Source organism: Crinia signifera, chromosome 1 (assembly GCF_055691185.1).
Source record: "Crinia signifera chromosome 1, ASM5569118v1, whole genome shotgun sequence".
In the NCBI taxonomy this organism is placed as follows: domain Eukaryota; kingdom Metazoa; phylum Chordata; class Amphibia; order Anura; family Myobatrachidae; genus Crinia; species Crinia signifera.
In genome coordinates this window covers 122,128,128-122,144,021 of record NC_139217.1, presented here as the reverse complement: position 1 = coordinate 122,144,021, position 15,894 = coordinate 122,128,128, and the positions used below count along the sequence as shown (strand labels likewise).

At 37.2% G+C, this 15,894-nt stretch overlaps 1 protein-coding gene across 2 annotated transcripts in view; it reads left to right on the top strand.

Moving 5' to 3' along the window:
• The window catches only part of NPY1R (neuropeptide Y receptor Y1), a 54,172-nt gene extending 41,025 nt beyond the window's left edge, over positions 1-13,147 (top strand). For both annotated transcript variants that reach the window (XM_083172722.1, XM_083172730.1), the window contains exons 2-3: positions 8,505-9,348; positions 10,557-13,147. In XM_083172722.1, the coding sequence (XP_083028848.1) occupies positions 8,659-9,348; positions 10,557-10,973 (1,107 nt within the window). In that variant the 5' untranslated portion in view covers positions 8,505-8,658 and the 3' untranslated portion in view covers positions 10,974-13,147. The remainder of the gene's footprint in view (positions 1-8,504; positions 9,349-10,556) is intronic.
• The last annotated feature ends 2,747 nt before the right edge of the window (positions 13,148-15,894 follow it).

Here is a 15,894-nt window from a genome sequence, read left to right as displayed (position 1 = left end):
CAGAGACCTTGCACCACTCCAAAACTTGCCACCACCTTGGAGGAGGTCAAGACACAGACACTAGAGGTCCTATGCTACTCTGAATTGCCAGGTTCAGGGAGTGCTGGCGTGCTGTGTGTAGTTAATCCCTAGCAATAAACATAGGTACTTATGTAATATCTGGGCTCCCGTTTTTCTTATGAGACCGCGTCCGCTCGCCACGCTTCAGGCACGGTGGTGTGCTGCGCTTGCCACACTATATAAAGTCAACTCCATAGTTGGATAGTAGGGGTATGAAAAAATGGGGTGCATTTAACATGGGAGCCCAGATAATACATAAGTACCCAAACATATAATCCCCTGGCAACAAGCATGTATCCAATAGTCAAAAAAAGATGTGTATCCACTGGCTATAAACCACATGTAAAATAATTTCCATAAAAAATTGCTTACACATTAAAACAATTTTGTTAGAGTATTTTCCTTATTTCTGTTTCTTTCTGGAAAAAAAAATATTTTTTTATTTTCATAAATTGCACTAAATTACAATACTGGTTCAATGTGTTTTCATTACTTTATCATGTGAGTGCATTTTTTTTAATACATTGTACTTGGTTTCTAAGAAACTGGCCTATTGGCCTTAGTCCAGTTCCCCCTAGGGTTTTGCTACTTCACTAGGTTTAGGGAGACTTGGATAAATACCTTAATTATGCGCTTATTAGTCCCATTGAATGTGAGTGCAAGTTATGGAAATAAAATATTCCCAATTTGAAGATGTACTGAATTTATAGTTACGCCACTACATGTATAATGTTACCCAGAAGTGCCGGGAATGCTGGCACCGCCAGAAGAAGATGCAGAAACCTGCATCTTTTGCCATGAAAACCGTAACAGTGACTATACACTAGTGCGATTGGCTGGCTCTACACCGCTGCGAGAATAGAAGTGTATACCAACTTTACTGTGCGACATAACAAGGGAGAGAGGCATTTTTTGTGTGTGGGACATAAATTGATGTCAGTGGCATAACTGTGTATGGCATAATATGTAATAGGCATTACAGTGTGTCGTACAATATGTAATAGTTATTACAGTGTGTGGCATAAAGTGAATTAAACATTACATAATGCATTAAGCATTGCATAATGTATAATAAGCATTACGGTGTGTGGCATAATGTCGTCATGCCCCTATTGTCATGTAACCACCCCATTGTGTTGTGTGACTATGCCCTTTCATTACACATGACTGCGCCCATTTTTGCACTCACTATCAGTGCATCCGGGCCCACTTCTGCCCTTGTAACCCTTTTCCTGTCACCCCCTGCCTCTCCCTGTGACTTGCTGCTTTTTTACATATTGTGAATTTGGGTTGGGTTGGAGGAGGGGGGCCCAAATTATAGGTTTGCATCTGGACTTACCAGACTTATCTTTTTATTGTATTTCAGTGGATAATCAAAAGAAGGATTACAAAAAAAATACTGTAGATAATTGGACATATTTTTGAAAAAGCAAACCTAAAAAATATTTTATTTATAGCTTCATGAAAGTTCCACTTTGTGAAACTATAGAGCACAACACATAACAGCTGCTAAAGGACCTTTCTTTTGTACTCAATAATTAGTTTCCGCAGCATTTTAGAATTTATTATATTGATTGGTTTCATGAAATTTATAATTTTAGAATGTCATTAAGATTCACTGCAAATAATCTTTTAATTGAATAAATGACAAATTCCTAGGTTTCTGTGATTCTGTAATATGGGCTTGTTCCATATCAACTAATAATTTAATCAGTTTTTCTTTATGCACTCATTTTTAATTATAATACTGATTTAATTTATATGCCATTTCATTATGTCATTTGCTGTTCCTCTGTTCATTAAGGGTAGTGGTGAAAGTCAGATCTAGAACACATTTATTTGTTAATGACTTTTCATGAACCTGGAGAGTTATCTATGGAAATAAATGGCGCAGAAAAAATTAAGCATAATACTGTATATAAAAATGGAAATGCAGCTCAGATAATACAATTCCTCTTAAAATAATAGTATGATGCACTTAAAGTACAAATCCTAATAATAGTTAAAGAAAAAGTATACTTTTCTTTTACTTAAGACTTGTATTAGATGCAGTATCATACCTCCCAACTTGTGCACATCTAAAATCGGGACCTGCTGCGCCAAAGGCATGGCTGGCCTGGGAAGGGAGCAGAGCAATCAGGCATGTGGGTGTCACCTCATTCAGAGGGGCATGACTTAGTACCCCAACCTCTGGTTTCATCACTTTAGGGGCTTGCCCAGCAATTCGATATCTGCTGAGAAGCCCCTGACTACCTCTTGCACTCTAGAGATGCCATCCGCATATGCACAGCGTCTTTTCATCGATCACTGCCAGCCTCCGGCAGTGATCTCTGGCTACACCAAAATGCCCCCTGCCCTCGTGGCACTGCCACCCATGGTAGTGACAGCGGGACAGTCTCCAATTAGCTGAACTGTCCTGCTGTATTTGGGACAGTTGGGAAGTATGCAGTATAACAAGTTTATTTATAGTTTTATTTATATTTTGAAAATCTAGATAACACTGATGTAGAGCCTGACAGTTGTCTGCAATTATAGCACAAATGTCATGAAAAATTGTATTAAACATAGCTGTGTAAGGCAATATTTTAAAACTCAGAGCACAGTGCCGGAGTATTTGATGCATCCTGGGCAGTTGCGATCATTTCAAAGGTATCAGTGGAAAGATGGAGACAACAGGTTCAAGTATATGAATGTGCACCATAAACCATGCACTTATTATAGATAGGACACTGCATACTTTATTTTCCTTTAAACTTAACCTATCAATTTATTGTTCTGCCCATACAGTACTTTCAACTGAGCTACACTTGTCAATAGTTATTTTGGGGGTGACATGGTTTGGTCCTTTTTCGTTTTGCAAATAAGAACTTCTTGATCATGATAATAATTGATCATAATTTGGAGTTCCTATATTCAGCTCTTGTTTAATTTAAGTACAAGCAGTAAGGTTTCCTTTGTAAAATGATAAGAAGCTTGTCAGCAATCCTACTGTATATAGACTTTAAATACAATATGCTATTTACAAATTATTTTCTATATAATTTTTTTTATATTTATATTTTATATAGAATGATCAGCCACAGGTCATTCACTTTTCTCCTCACTAGATTATCTAACAAATTAAGTATAATTGTCTGCTGAAAAGTTATTGCAATTTAACCAATATAATATATATGATAAGGACAAACTATTGTTAGCAAAGTAACCTGAGCGCAGCTGACACTCCGGTTCGGGCTTTTGCTGTTGCAGTGGTGACAGGCAGTCTGTTCACAGCAGGGAATCCGGCACTGGTTTTGTGCTCACAGTCTGTGATGTCTGAGTGGGGCATGGCAACACCTGCTATATAAACCTTCCTCTCAGGCTAGGCAGATGCTGCAGAATCCTAGTCAGATAGTCAGTCAGCCTTGTCCTGTGCCTAGTTAGTTTCTAGCAATTGTATTGTATGTTTGATTACAGTAATATAGGTCTTGGAGTTTGCAAATTTGCGCCTTGATCCAGACCTAGCCGTAATCACGAGTTGTGACTGTACCTCTTGGGTCCCTGTACCACCTTGTGGATCCATCTAGGTTGCTGTTACACTCCCTCATTTCCTGTGTTACCTCTCTCACTGTGCAGCACTCACTGGTGTCAGCTTTGTGGCAGCTAGCTGAACCTGTGTGCTGCAGGTGAGCTCAGGTCCTGATATCTTACCCTTTCCCTCAGTGCAGAGCCCACGGGTGTCAGCTTGGTGGCAGCTAGATGAACCCGTGTACTGCAACCGAGGGGTACGGGTTTAGGATATTTTCCTATGGTCTTCTTCATCTCTGACCTAGGAATCTATAGGCCTCCCTCTGTGGTACCTTGTTGGGACTGGGGTTGCCTATAGCAACAAGTACATTCACGTGTCAAAGCATTACACCAAGCTCCACTATAGGTATCTATCCTGTTACCGGAGAGATACTTATTCTCTGATACTCGGAGACGCTCTATCCATTGGGCTCTCATCCTCCCAGCCCCTACCTGTGCCTGGGAGTTCCCCCAGTATCCTCTCTGTGTATTGTGTGTATGCTCCCAATCTGTTTTAGTGTTAGTACTTGTTCACTACTGATGTTTGCACTGTTCCTATGTCTCTGTGGGTCTGCCTAGCACTGCCCCTGTGTCTCCGTCCGTGGTCCTCTCTACGGTATCTAGTTTGTGCACTCCCAGGTGCATTCATACTGCCAAGTGGCATAACAACTATTTATGTACATTAGCTATAATTTGCTCTCGGACAAAACAGAGGGCTTGATTTATGATGCATTGGCTTGCCTCTTTGTGGATTTGACCTGGAAAATTAAAGTGACAATAAAATTAAGCACAAATTGAGTATCCCTTTTCCAAGTATCCGTTATCCAAATTATTCCGAAAACCATAGTTTCCATAATGTAATTATTTTTCCCCTAAAAACGATCTGGGGACATCTGTAACTGGCACTACTGGGGGCATAATATGTAACTGGTACTAAATATGTGCAATAAATGGTTGTTTGGCAGTCATATTCAGTGCCTGAGATAATGCACAAACTGTGTTTCATGTTTTAAAACCTTGTTTCATGCACAAATAAAATATATGTGTGTGTTTATAGTGCACAAACTTTGTTTCATGTTTTAAAACCTTGTTTCATGCACAAATAAAATCTGTGTGTGTGTATTTCATGTGTTCTATGTGTGTGACCAATATAAATGCAAGATACCTCAAGATACCTGAAATATAACAATTTTCAGAAATACGGAATAATCCATTATCCAAAATGCTTCTGGTTCTGAGAATTATGTATAAGGGATACTCAACCTGTACTTTGCTCTTTATTTTTCACTGAATATTAATATTAATTTATAGATCAATCCACCAAACACTGTGTCAAAAAGCCTCTGTTTTGTAAATCTAGCCCAGGGAATACAAGATCTAAAATGTGTGTTGTTTAGTTTGAGTATGAAATAAAAGAACCCACTAGCAATGACTGACAGTTCATGCATGTAATATATTTCAACAACATTTTTGAGCTAATATACTCTTTAAATATTCCTTGAGAATATGCCATAATGAATGCATTATCTTTAGTTTCAAGTTTAATTTTTCTTCAGTAGTTTGTTATTGGCCTACTTTGAATTAATGAAGGGGAAGTGACATTAGTGTTGATTAATGGCTATAATTCTTTGATCAATTTGGAAAATGTCACTGATATTTTTATTATTTATTTTTGGACGATAACTGCATTTATTCATCCTTATCAGATACATTGTTCTAATTGATTATTATAAATAAAATACATTGCTAGTACTTCTTGAATTTACTTTTCTATTTTATTCATGTGGAATAAATGTATTGTCTATTATTGTAAGACCTGTGTGTTTACAACAATCACATGTTATATAAAGAATGTACAGTATACAAATTGTGACTTAGGCAAACTAGCATTTAATGTCTAAGGCTAAAAATTTTTAGAATGTGAAATGTAAATCAGAATTGTTTCTGTGGTATATAATGATGTTTTTCAGCAATGTACTTAGATTTTAATATTTGAGCTTTAAAGTATAATATTCAAACAAACAAATTATCATATAAGGAATTTGTCATTGTTTGGTTCACTGGAGAGACTATCTTGTTGATGCGGTCAACTATTATTATTTGAAAGGCAGAGAGACAGAGAGGAGAGATTCTGCCTTTCTTGAAAGATGATGTCTACAAGTGGTTGTATTACTGTAGAGAGCCCATTCTAATACCTAGTATTATATTTAAGACATCAATTCAAAATGCTGGATCTACATTAATCTAATTGTTCGTCAATAGACTGCTCAGACAAACTTCATGTAGAATGAAAACAGACATACAGATAGTACAGGTTGAGTATCCCCTATCCGTGCATCCCCTATCCGAATTATTCCGAAAACCGTGGTTTTTGGAATCATTCGAATTTTATTTTAATTTTTTTAACCCCCCTAACCCTCTTTTCATACTTACCAAGTCCCAGGGCGTCCACAGCAGGCCTCCGGCATCTTCTCCAGGGTCTCCAGCAGTCCCAGGAATGCATTGCGCGAGTGTGCGCGCGCGCCGGTGACGTCACCGGTGCGCGCGCACACTCGCGCAATGCATTCCTGGGACCGCTGGAGACCAGGAGAAGATGCCGGAGGCCTGCTGTGGACGCCCGGGGACTGCGCGGACGCCGAGGGACCACCGGACACCATCAGGGGACAGGTAAGTATGGCTACAAAAATTTATTCCAAAACCCGGAAAATTCCCCTATCCGGAATGCTCGTGGTCCCGAGCATTTCGGATAGGGGATACTCAACCTGTAGTAGATGCTCAATTAGTTCAGTAATGTTACTCAGGTGCAAGTAAGGTAGAATGAAAACAGTCCAACTTCATGTAGAATAAAATTGCAAAAACTTCTTAATAATAGTGTAACAAGAATGTTATCAGATGCAGTGGCGTAAGTTCTTCCCAGTTGCCCAGAGGAAAGATGAATATTGGTGCCCCCCCCCCCCCCACACACACACAACATTATTCAATATATATATAGTCTGTTATGAAATATATACAGTATATTACATACTGTATGTATATACAGAAAAAGAGGGAGAACACATATATATTTCAGAACTCAGCCACAGAAGTGATTTTGATGGCTTTCAATTAATGAATTTAAACTGGCAATTGTGGAGAGGCGCCGCCTTGAGAGCAGGAGCCCGGCGGCAGATGACTCCGTTGCCTCCCAGAGTTCTGCCTCTGATCAGTTGAACTAATGTATTTTTAATAATGCAAAAAATATTTTGTAAAAAGACAATTGTTTTAAGCTTGGTTGTAATATGTCCGAATTTAGCACTGAAACTGAGTAAGAAGATGGCTAAGATTATTAGGGGTAAATTTACAAAAGTATTTAAAAAATATATATATTGTAACCCATAGCAACCAATCAGATTCTGTCTACCCTTTCTCTATTGCATCCTAGAAAATGGTAGAATCTGAGGGCAACATCACCTGTTTTAATTTTAAAAGCTTTATTTCTTAGACTTCATGGATGCATATTTATTGTTTTATGGATCTTCAGTAGGCGTATACAGTACTAATATGCACATAGGGATGCCAATCCCAGGGCATTTTTTTCAATCCCGGGAATAGGGATTGAAAAATGCTCAATCCAGGGATTCCCAGGATCCCGGGATTGCCATTCCTGATTTAAAAAAAAAACACCCCCAGCCACACATTCACTTACTAGTGCATCGGCCAGAGCGTAGCATGAGGCAGACTTTTTCCTTTGAAAGCGGTCTGCATGCTGGTGCTGGCTCAAGGGGACAGCGTAAGTGGGCAGACAGAAGTGACGCGGCCTGTGCAGTGTGACCTCTGACTGTCACACTGCACAGAGTCGCAGGCCGGGCAGCGTTTGAGCGGGTGCTCAGATGCTGCCGGCATTAGACTGCGCATGCGCAGTCTAATCCCGAAATCCTGGGATTGGATACTCCAATTGAAATCCCGGAAGTTTTGGGGCCAAATCCCAGGATCCCGCTGATCCCGGGATTGGCCACCCTATATGCACACAGTACTAATATGCACATTTAAGACTAAGAGGGGAATTTACCAAGCTTGGAGAGAGAGATAAGTAATGAGCTTTCGTTATTTTTCAAAAACATTTTGTAAATTGTCAGAAGCTGATTGATTAGTACTTTATCTCTCTCCATTTTATCTTACTCCAAATCTTTAACCCTGTGAGAAATTTGACAAAAAAAGGTGTGACAATTGCCAAGCAAACATTTTTATTCATCATAATGACCTGTAATGTTTACCTTATATACAATAGAAAATATTATATTTTTTACACAGCATTTTGTATTTGAATTTATATAACAAATGTGAGCAGCTCTGAGATTTTTAGCTAACATTTTGCACATCTCTCACAGAGATGTTAACACTGAAAGGGTTAATAAATCTCCCCATGAAGCTTGTGCATTAGAGATACCATTCTGTTCAATGCTTTTTTTTTTAAAACATACCTTCAGTTTGTTTTTCAATTGTAATGTCTGAAATTGTTGGATAATATAGGCACAACAATTAGAGTAATCTTGAAACACAAAGACTCTTAATGTATAAACATTATTGGTTATGTTTTTATAGAATTACCATGTATCTATAGGTAACTGTAGTACTTGGGGAAAAACATCCATAATCTGATTTAATTGTTGTACTATATGGTCATAGCTTCCCACTAAGGGTCTCAATCAGATCCAATGCAAATTGGAAGAATTTTTGAAGTTATTCATATTGCAAATTAAAACCAGGTCAGGTCTGATGTAGTAATATGTCTACCAAATCTCTGTATATATTTGTAACTAAAGTTTTCTTTTTTGTAATGAGTTTATCTAAAAATGTTCAGACATATAAAGAGGGAACATGGAAAATGAATGTTTGTTTTTGTTTTCTTGTCTCCACAGAGTCCCAATAAGAACATCAATAACACGTAGAGGGTCTGTTGGTTCCATCCTGCAGAATGAAAGCTACAAATGTATCTTATTTTCTACAATAAAACACCTTCTTCTCTGTTATAGATTTATTTTATTGAAGTTTTTTATGTGAACGGTTTGCAAGATGAATTTTTCAACAGATTTGATCAATCAGTCCATTTATTCACCATTTTCAGATAATATCTCCAGTAAACTTCCAATGGGGGAAGACTGTGGTTTGCCACTGGCAATAATATTTACCTTATCCCTGGCTTATGGAGTTGTTATCATACTTGGACTCTCTGGAAATTTGGCTCTTATTATTATCATTTTGAAGCAAAAGGAAATGCGTAATGTCACTAATATTCTCATTGTTAATCTCTCATTTTCTGATCTTCTAGCAACAATAATGTGTCTCCCTTTTACTTTGGTTTATACCCTCATGGATCATTGGATTTTTGGAAAGGCAATGTGTAAGCTGAATGAATATATTCAGTGTGTCTCGGTTACCGTTTCCATTTTCTCATTGGTCCTCATCGCCGTTGAGCGTCATCAGCTAATCATAAATCCTCGGGGTTGGAGACCAAACAATAGACATGCTTGTGCTGGAATCACAGCAATATGGATTGTAGCCATGGCAGGTTCTTTGCCTTTCATGATGTACAGTTCATTAACAGATGAACCCTTCCGGAATATAAGCATTGATGCATACATTGGAAAATATGTGTGCGTGCCGGAATTCCCTAAGGAAGAATTTAGACTTTCGTATACAACTTTGCTCTTTGTTGTACAGTACCTTGGACCACTTTGCTTTATTTTTGTGTGTTATACTAAGGTAAAGTGTTAACAATTCTCTACTGTATTGCTGTTTGGTGTTAGATAAATTGTACGTACAATTATTGTCTTATCATCTCTTTTCTTTAAAAGATGTTGAGCTGGTCTTCTCTAACGTTTTACGATACTATGGGCATGTTTTAAAGAAGCAAAGCAGTAGCAGTTGTGATGGCTTTTGTAGCAACTACTGCTAAATTATTATAATGCCGTAGGAGGCATCTTGGGTAAATAGATTCTTGTGTGATCCACAGCTGTGTCTGAAGATGTACTCATCAAACCACTTGCAAGAACATCAGCCATCTGAGTATCCCCTAGATTACTTAGATGGTCATCTCAGATCCATAGGCCAGTAAATCTTTGTTGGATGATGTAGTCATCAGATCTATTGTGAGAATATAAGATACCCAAGTAACCCCCAGATGGCTGTTTTAGATCCATAGGCCAGAAAATCTGTGTCGGAAGATGCAGTCATCAGATCGCTTTCAAGAATATCAGCATCTAATAAACCCCCAGATGGCTGTCTCAAATCTGTAGTAAACTAAATCTGTGTTGGAAGTTGTAGAGGCTGGCCTCAGCACTCCCAGAAAATGTCCTATTCTCAGGAACAGGCCACAGACTATCAATCAGGCTAGGGGTTTATGCATGTGATGATGCATGCACTGTGTTATCACCTTCTTATACAAGTTTTATGCAAATCGTAAAATAACAGTGTTGACTTTTTTGTAATTTAGCAAATGAAAACCTGTAACTTTTATACATAATGAAAAATGCAGTTCATCAGACTTTATATATCTTCTATTTTCTAACTTATTTCCACTAATTCTCTATCATAATGTAAACACTTGTTTGGTTCCTGGATTCCCAAACTTTTTAAATTTAGACACTCATTACATGAGTAGAAAGTCTTTCAAGCAGTGACTTATCACATATCATAGTAAAATATGTTCAGCAAACTGAATAACAAAAACATAAATGATAATAACTGTACAGATTAAAACTACATAATTAAATTACAGGATTAAATCTCAGCAAGCTTAAATATGTAAATTCACATTGGAAAATCATTCTTGTGTACTATAACAGAGGACAGATAGTAAGATAGATAGATAGATAGATAGATAGATAGATAGATAGATAGATAGATAGATAGATAGATAGATCAATAGAGATGAATCATAAAGAATTTTTCAATTTTCTTTTACTTTTCAGATATTTCTGAAATTACGAAGACGGAACAACATGATGGACAAGATAAGAGACAATAAATACCGATCTAGTGAAACAAAGAGAATCAACGTTATGCTTTTATCCATTGTGGTGGTATTTGCTCTATGTTGGCTGCCGTTTTTCATCTTTAACTTGGTGTTTGATTGGAACCATGAGGCAATTGAAATTTGCAACCATAACTTGGTATTTCTGATTTGCCATCTTACAGCAATGATCTCCACTTGTGTTAACCCAATTTTTTACGGTTTTCTCAACAAAAACTTTCAACGAGATCTACAGTTCTTCTTTAATTTTTGTGATTTTAGATCTAGAGAAGATGATTATGAGACTATAGCTATGTCTACCATGCACACTGATGTTTCAAAAACATCGCTAAAGCAAGCAAGCCCAATAGCATAAAATGGATGATTAAATACCTGTATAATGGCAGTAAGTGTATTGGAAGTATACAGTATGCCTCCAATAAGCACAAATCTATTGCATAAGACTGTATTATAACCAATCACTATTTCAGAATTTTGTATTCTCACTTGCATTGTATCTGGACTTTTGGTAATTTATTTTCCAATAATTTCCACACATTTAAGTATCTGTGTTTTGTATTATGACACTTACTGCCATATCTTTTTACATCAGCCTTCTGTGACAAGGTGGTTTTATTTTAAGCATATGAGTTTAGTGTGTCTTTTGGCACCTAGAACAACATAAAATCATTAATCACACAAAACTGTGAATGTTACTATATTTCATACTTTACACTTTAGCCTGTACACTTAAGTATAACCACAGTGTTTCAGTGCTTTTATTACTTTTTTACTTGTTTTAATAGATTTCATAGATATGTACAGTGAATTACACAAGTATATTGTGCATTGCATTAGTAAGGCACTCTTCTTCGAATCTGTTATTCAAGTTATTTGCTATTAATGTGTAATACTTCAACTGTAGTAGTGAAAAAAACAATATTTTAAGGAATTGTGCCTTAAAATTTATATTGTGACATAATAATTAAGTTTAATATTATATATTTGGGACACACATTTATTGTATGACTGCAAGGTTTAACATGGATTTGGATAACCATAAGGGTTGTTAAAACTTTCAGATCCACATACTGTTAGTTATAAAAAAAATAGTAAAGTTTAAGACTAATTTATATATACTAAAGAAAAATTATTGTTTACATTACTTTAATTACTGACAAGTTATAGGATCTGGACAACAAAGCAGATGCCCCTCAATGTTTGCACAATCTGGGATGCTTTCCTACTGGTTCCCAAAGAGAGAATCCCAGTACTCTCAATAATGAAATATGAAAAAAAAAGGTTGGTAACAAGTACAGGAAAGTGCCTGAAATATAAACTGTAATTTCTTATGGTGTATGGTCCACCGACGTTAGTGTTTTCTTCCAATTCTAACATGTGGATCTTTCTTTGGTCCTTAGATAGAATGGACTCAATGTCCGGGTGTTCATGGAAGAAATATTAAGGGTATATAATGTAATTTTGTTTAATTAACAAACAATAGAGATAAAATATACATAAATTTAATCCACAATGAAAAAGATTGCTACATCCACAACATCAGATATTGAGGCAATTACCAGATGTGAGTAAGAACTGGCAATGTACTGTTCTTAATTAGCATATGAAAGAAATCCCAACATGTGGTTGTGCAACAAACGATTAGAATGTACATCAGGAAAATAACAGCATCCTCAAAGGCATGTATATAGGATAATTGTATATAGCATGTAGGAAAATATCTGGCAAAGGATAATTCTTTTGAGTCTTTTATATTTGCATGGTCACCAAGTGGCAAACCGGCTATCTCTATAGCCTAAATAAAGACCCAGAAAGGGTTGAAACGCGTTTGTGGACCCTCCGGCATCTATACAGGCCCTGGAAACACTCACTAACATCAGTGGACCATACACCATAGGAACGTAAAGTTTAAATTTCACTTTCTCTCTGTCTTATCTCAGATGCTTTTCTGTACTGGTTACCAACCTTATTTCTACTAAGTTATGAGATCTCTCTATCACTAAATGTACCATATTCTATCATTTTACTTGTAGTACCTGATTGTAAAAGACAGTCAGAGACTGCATTCTCTAAAGTTTTAATGATTTTAGCTTTACACACTGTCATGCCCTCGAATAATGACCATTCAAGCTATACCATCTTAAGCTGGGACTGTCATTCAATATTTAATCTGGTCCAGGACCCAAACTCAGTTGATTTGCTGAGTTTTGTGTGAAAGTATACCCCTAGCAATTAGACACAATGAATAAAGACAATATGGTTGAACCAACAAATAACATTCAAAAGTACCATTACTTTATGCAATTGCAGCATATTATTATAGTAAAGGGATATATGGCTTTCTTTTGGCAAATATATATCATGTACATATTTTCTTAGTATTCAAGTAAATTTTTATCTTTAAATAGATCATTTTTGTGATGAATAAAAAATATTGTAAGATTTTAAGTTTGCACCATAGTTTTATATTTAAATAAAATAATAAAGGCCCAGCAATGGTATAAGAGGCATTATTTGCCCAAAATAGTTTCCGATAGTGTTACGACTGTAAATTTGAGTTCTTTTTTTCTAAAATGTGTGGTATTTATTCAGTTAAAACTGTGTGCTTCATGAAGTGACTTATATTTTATCTACAGGGGCAAATGTAGGGGTCAGGCCATTCCTAGACACTAGATTACTGGCCACTGCCCCCACATCCAATCACTGCATGCTTGCCACCATTATATCCAAAACAGCTCTGGGTAGCCAAGAGAGCCCCAAGACCCCCCCTCCAAATAAAAAAATACATATTTTCTTAGTATTCAAGTACATTTTTATCTTTAAATAGATAATTTTTTTATGTATAAAAATATTGTAAGATTTTAAGTTTGCACCTTAGTTTTATATTTAAAGGAAATAATTAAGGTCCAGCAATGGTATAAGATTAAGGCATCATTTGACCAAAATAGTTGCCCACAGTGTTCCGACTATGAATTTGAGTTCTTTTAAAATGTTCTAAAATGTGTGGTATTTATTCAGTTAAAACTGTGTGCTTTAAGATGTTACTTATATAATATCTACATGGGCAAATGTAGGGGTCCTGCCATTCCTAGACACTAGTTTATTGGCTACTGCCCCCACATCCAATCACTGCATGCTTGCCACCATTATACCCGAGACAGTCCAGTTGCCTCTCGGTAGCCAAGAGAGCCCGAAGACACCCCCACAAAAAATGATCTTGCAGCACAATTTACAGTACCTTCAAATGCAAAATAAAAATATAAGTCATAATTAACCTGCCTTTGAATGGTCTAATCAAGCCAGCATCCTCATAGGACTCTGATACAGGGAGACCTCCCAGAACAACTGGCACCCAGTGGCGTAACTATAGCACCGCAGCCCCCGCGACCGTGGGGGGGCGCTGTGCATGTGCGGGCGCCGGGGGCTGCAGTGCCATAGTTACGCCCCGGCGCAATCCCCCGCAGTCTTTACCTGTCTTCAGTAAACGCTGGTCCCAGCTCCCTTCTTTTGCTATGAGGACCACCACAAAATGTCCGCCCCCATTTAGCAGACAGTTCCCCGGGGCGGGGGTTGGTGAGGCGTGGTTGGTGCGGCGGGGTGGGAGGGAGAGGGCGCCCTCCCTTTACCGGCGGGGGGGCACCCAAAACCTAGTTACGCCACTGCTGGCACCCCAAGGTACATGCTTAAAGTGCCTATTGGGAAATCCACCACTGTATACATACAATATTATAAAGATACAAGAAAAAAGAATGAATGTGCTTCTCTACTGGCACTTGCTAAATAACAATAATACACCCCTTTTCTTTATTATGGAATCCTCTTCTCCGGTCCTCTCAGACTGACAGGAAATGTTGATTTCTATAAATACCACACATCCCTCTTAGGGTGTTCAAGATCCTCTTCTCCGCCTTATTGGTTAACCAAATATACCATTTCTTATGCAATCCTCCAATGAGAGGATAGGATAGGTAAGCTCCAACCTTTTATATGGCCCCAAAAGACAAGGAGAGTGTAATATGGTGTAATACCGTTTTAATGAAATAACAATAAGATCACAAATTCACATAAAATAACAATGGGTGGAAAAATATGAAAAAGATGGACCGATGATGTAAATCAGTAGCCAATAAGGACGGCATCTTTTTCTAATGCCGCTGCCTATTGTGGATGACAGCTTACACAGAATACCGGCATCTGGTTTCCGGTTATGACTACTTCCGGTATTCAGAACCCGGCTTCCGGTGCATGTGTTCTCGGGTGCCGGACTTTCTACTTCCGCACCGCTTTCCCGGAAACCTTTCAATGGAGATACAGTCGCAGGCTGCCTTTCATTGGGCCTTACATTCTTACGGGGAATAAGTGTGATGCCCCACTTCCAACTGCCCCGGTCGGACATATTGCATGTCCTGCTCCGATATATGTATCACCTTCCATACATAAAAAGGATAAGAATGAAAGTCCCAATGAAAGGTAGCCTCCAACTGTAGCTCCATTGAAAGGTTCTGGGAAAGCAGGGCGGAAGTAGAAAGTAGTAGTTTTGATATCTCAAAAAAATACACTAGGTTGTATTTTTTCTTGCATACAACTCATGATTGTCAAATTATTGGTGAAAATATAAAAAAAGCCCAAATAGTACATTTAGCACACAATTATTGCATTTTATGGAATTTATAATATATAAAAGAGCTTAAATGATTGTATCAATTCACTCTGCTCTGTGGAATATTCTGTACAGTTTTGAACAGTTTTAGAATATGTAACTGTTCAGATTATGTTAATATGATTTAGCATTAGAAACATTTGGGGTGAAATTTAATAGGATGAGAGATTCAGAAAGTGAGAGATTGGTCCAGTTTTGTCTCCAGTTTTGTCTCCAGTTGTATTAAAGCGGCATTTACACTGCAAAACCAGTATGATTTTGAAGTGTAATGATTTCCGCTTTAAAAAAAAAATTTAGATTTCTTACCAAATCTCTCACTTTCTGAATCTCACATCCTATTAAATTTCACCCATGATCTTGATCCAGAATGGACTAATAGTAGTGGCTTTACAACTATAGTTCTGTTTCTACCTCAGTGGAAAAATTCAGACTAAACAGGTGGAAGTATAGCAGCAGCAAAGGAATGGAAGCAAGCTTAAAATAGGTGATCTTAGCAAATATAAAATAAAAAAATTTAAAGTAACTGAGTTTATAAAAGGAGTTAAAGTATCTCAGGAGGTGTAAACACAAAGTTTATGGAAGTATTTTTTTATGGGTCCATACATGAATGTAAATT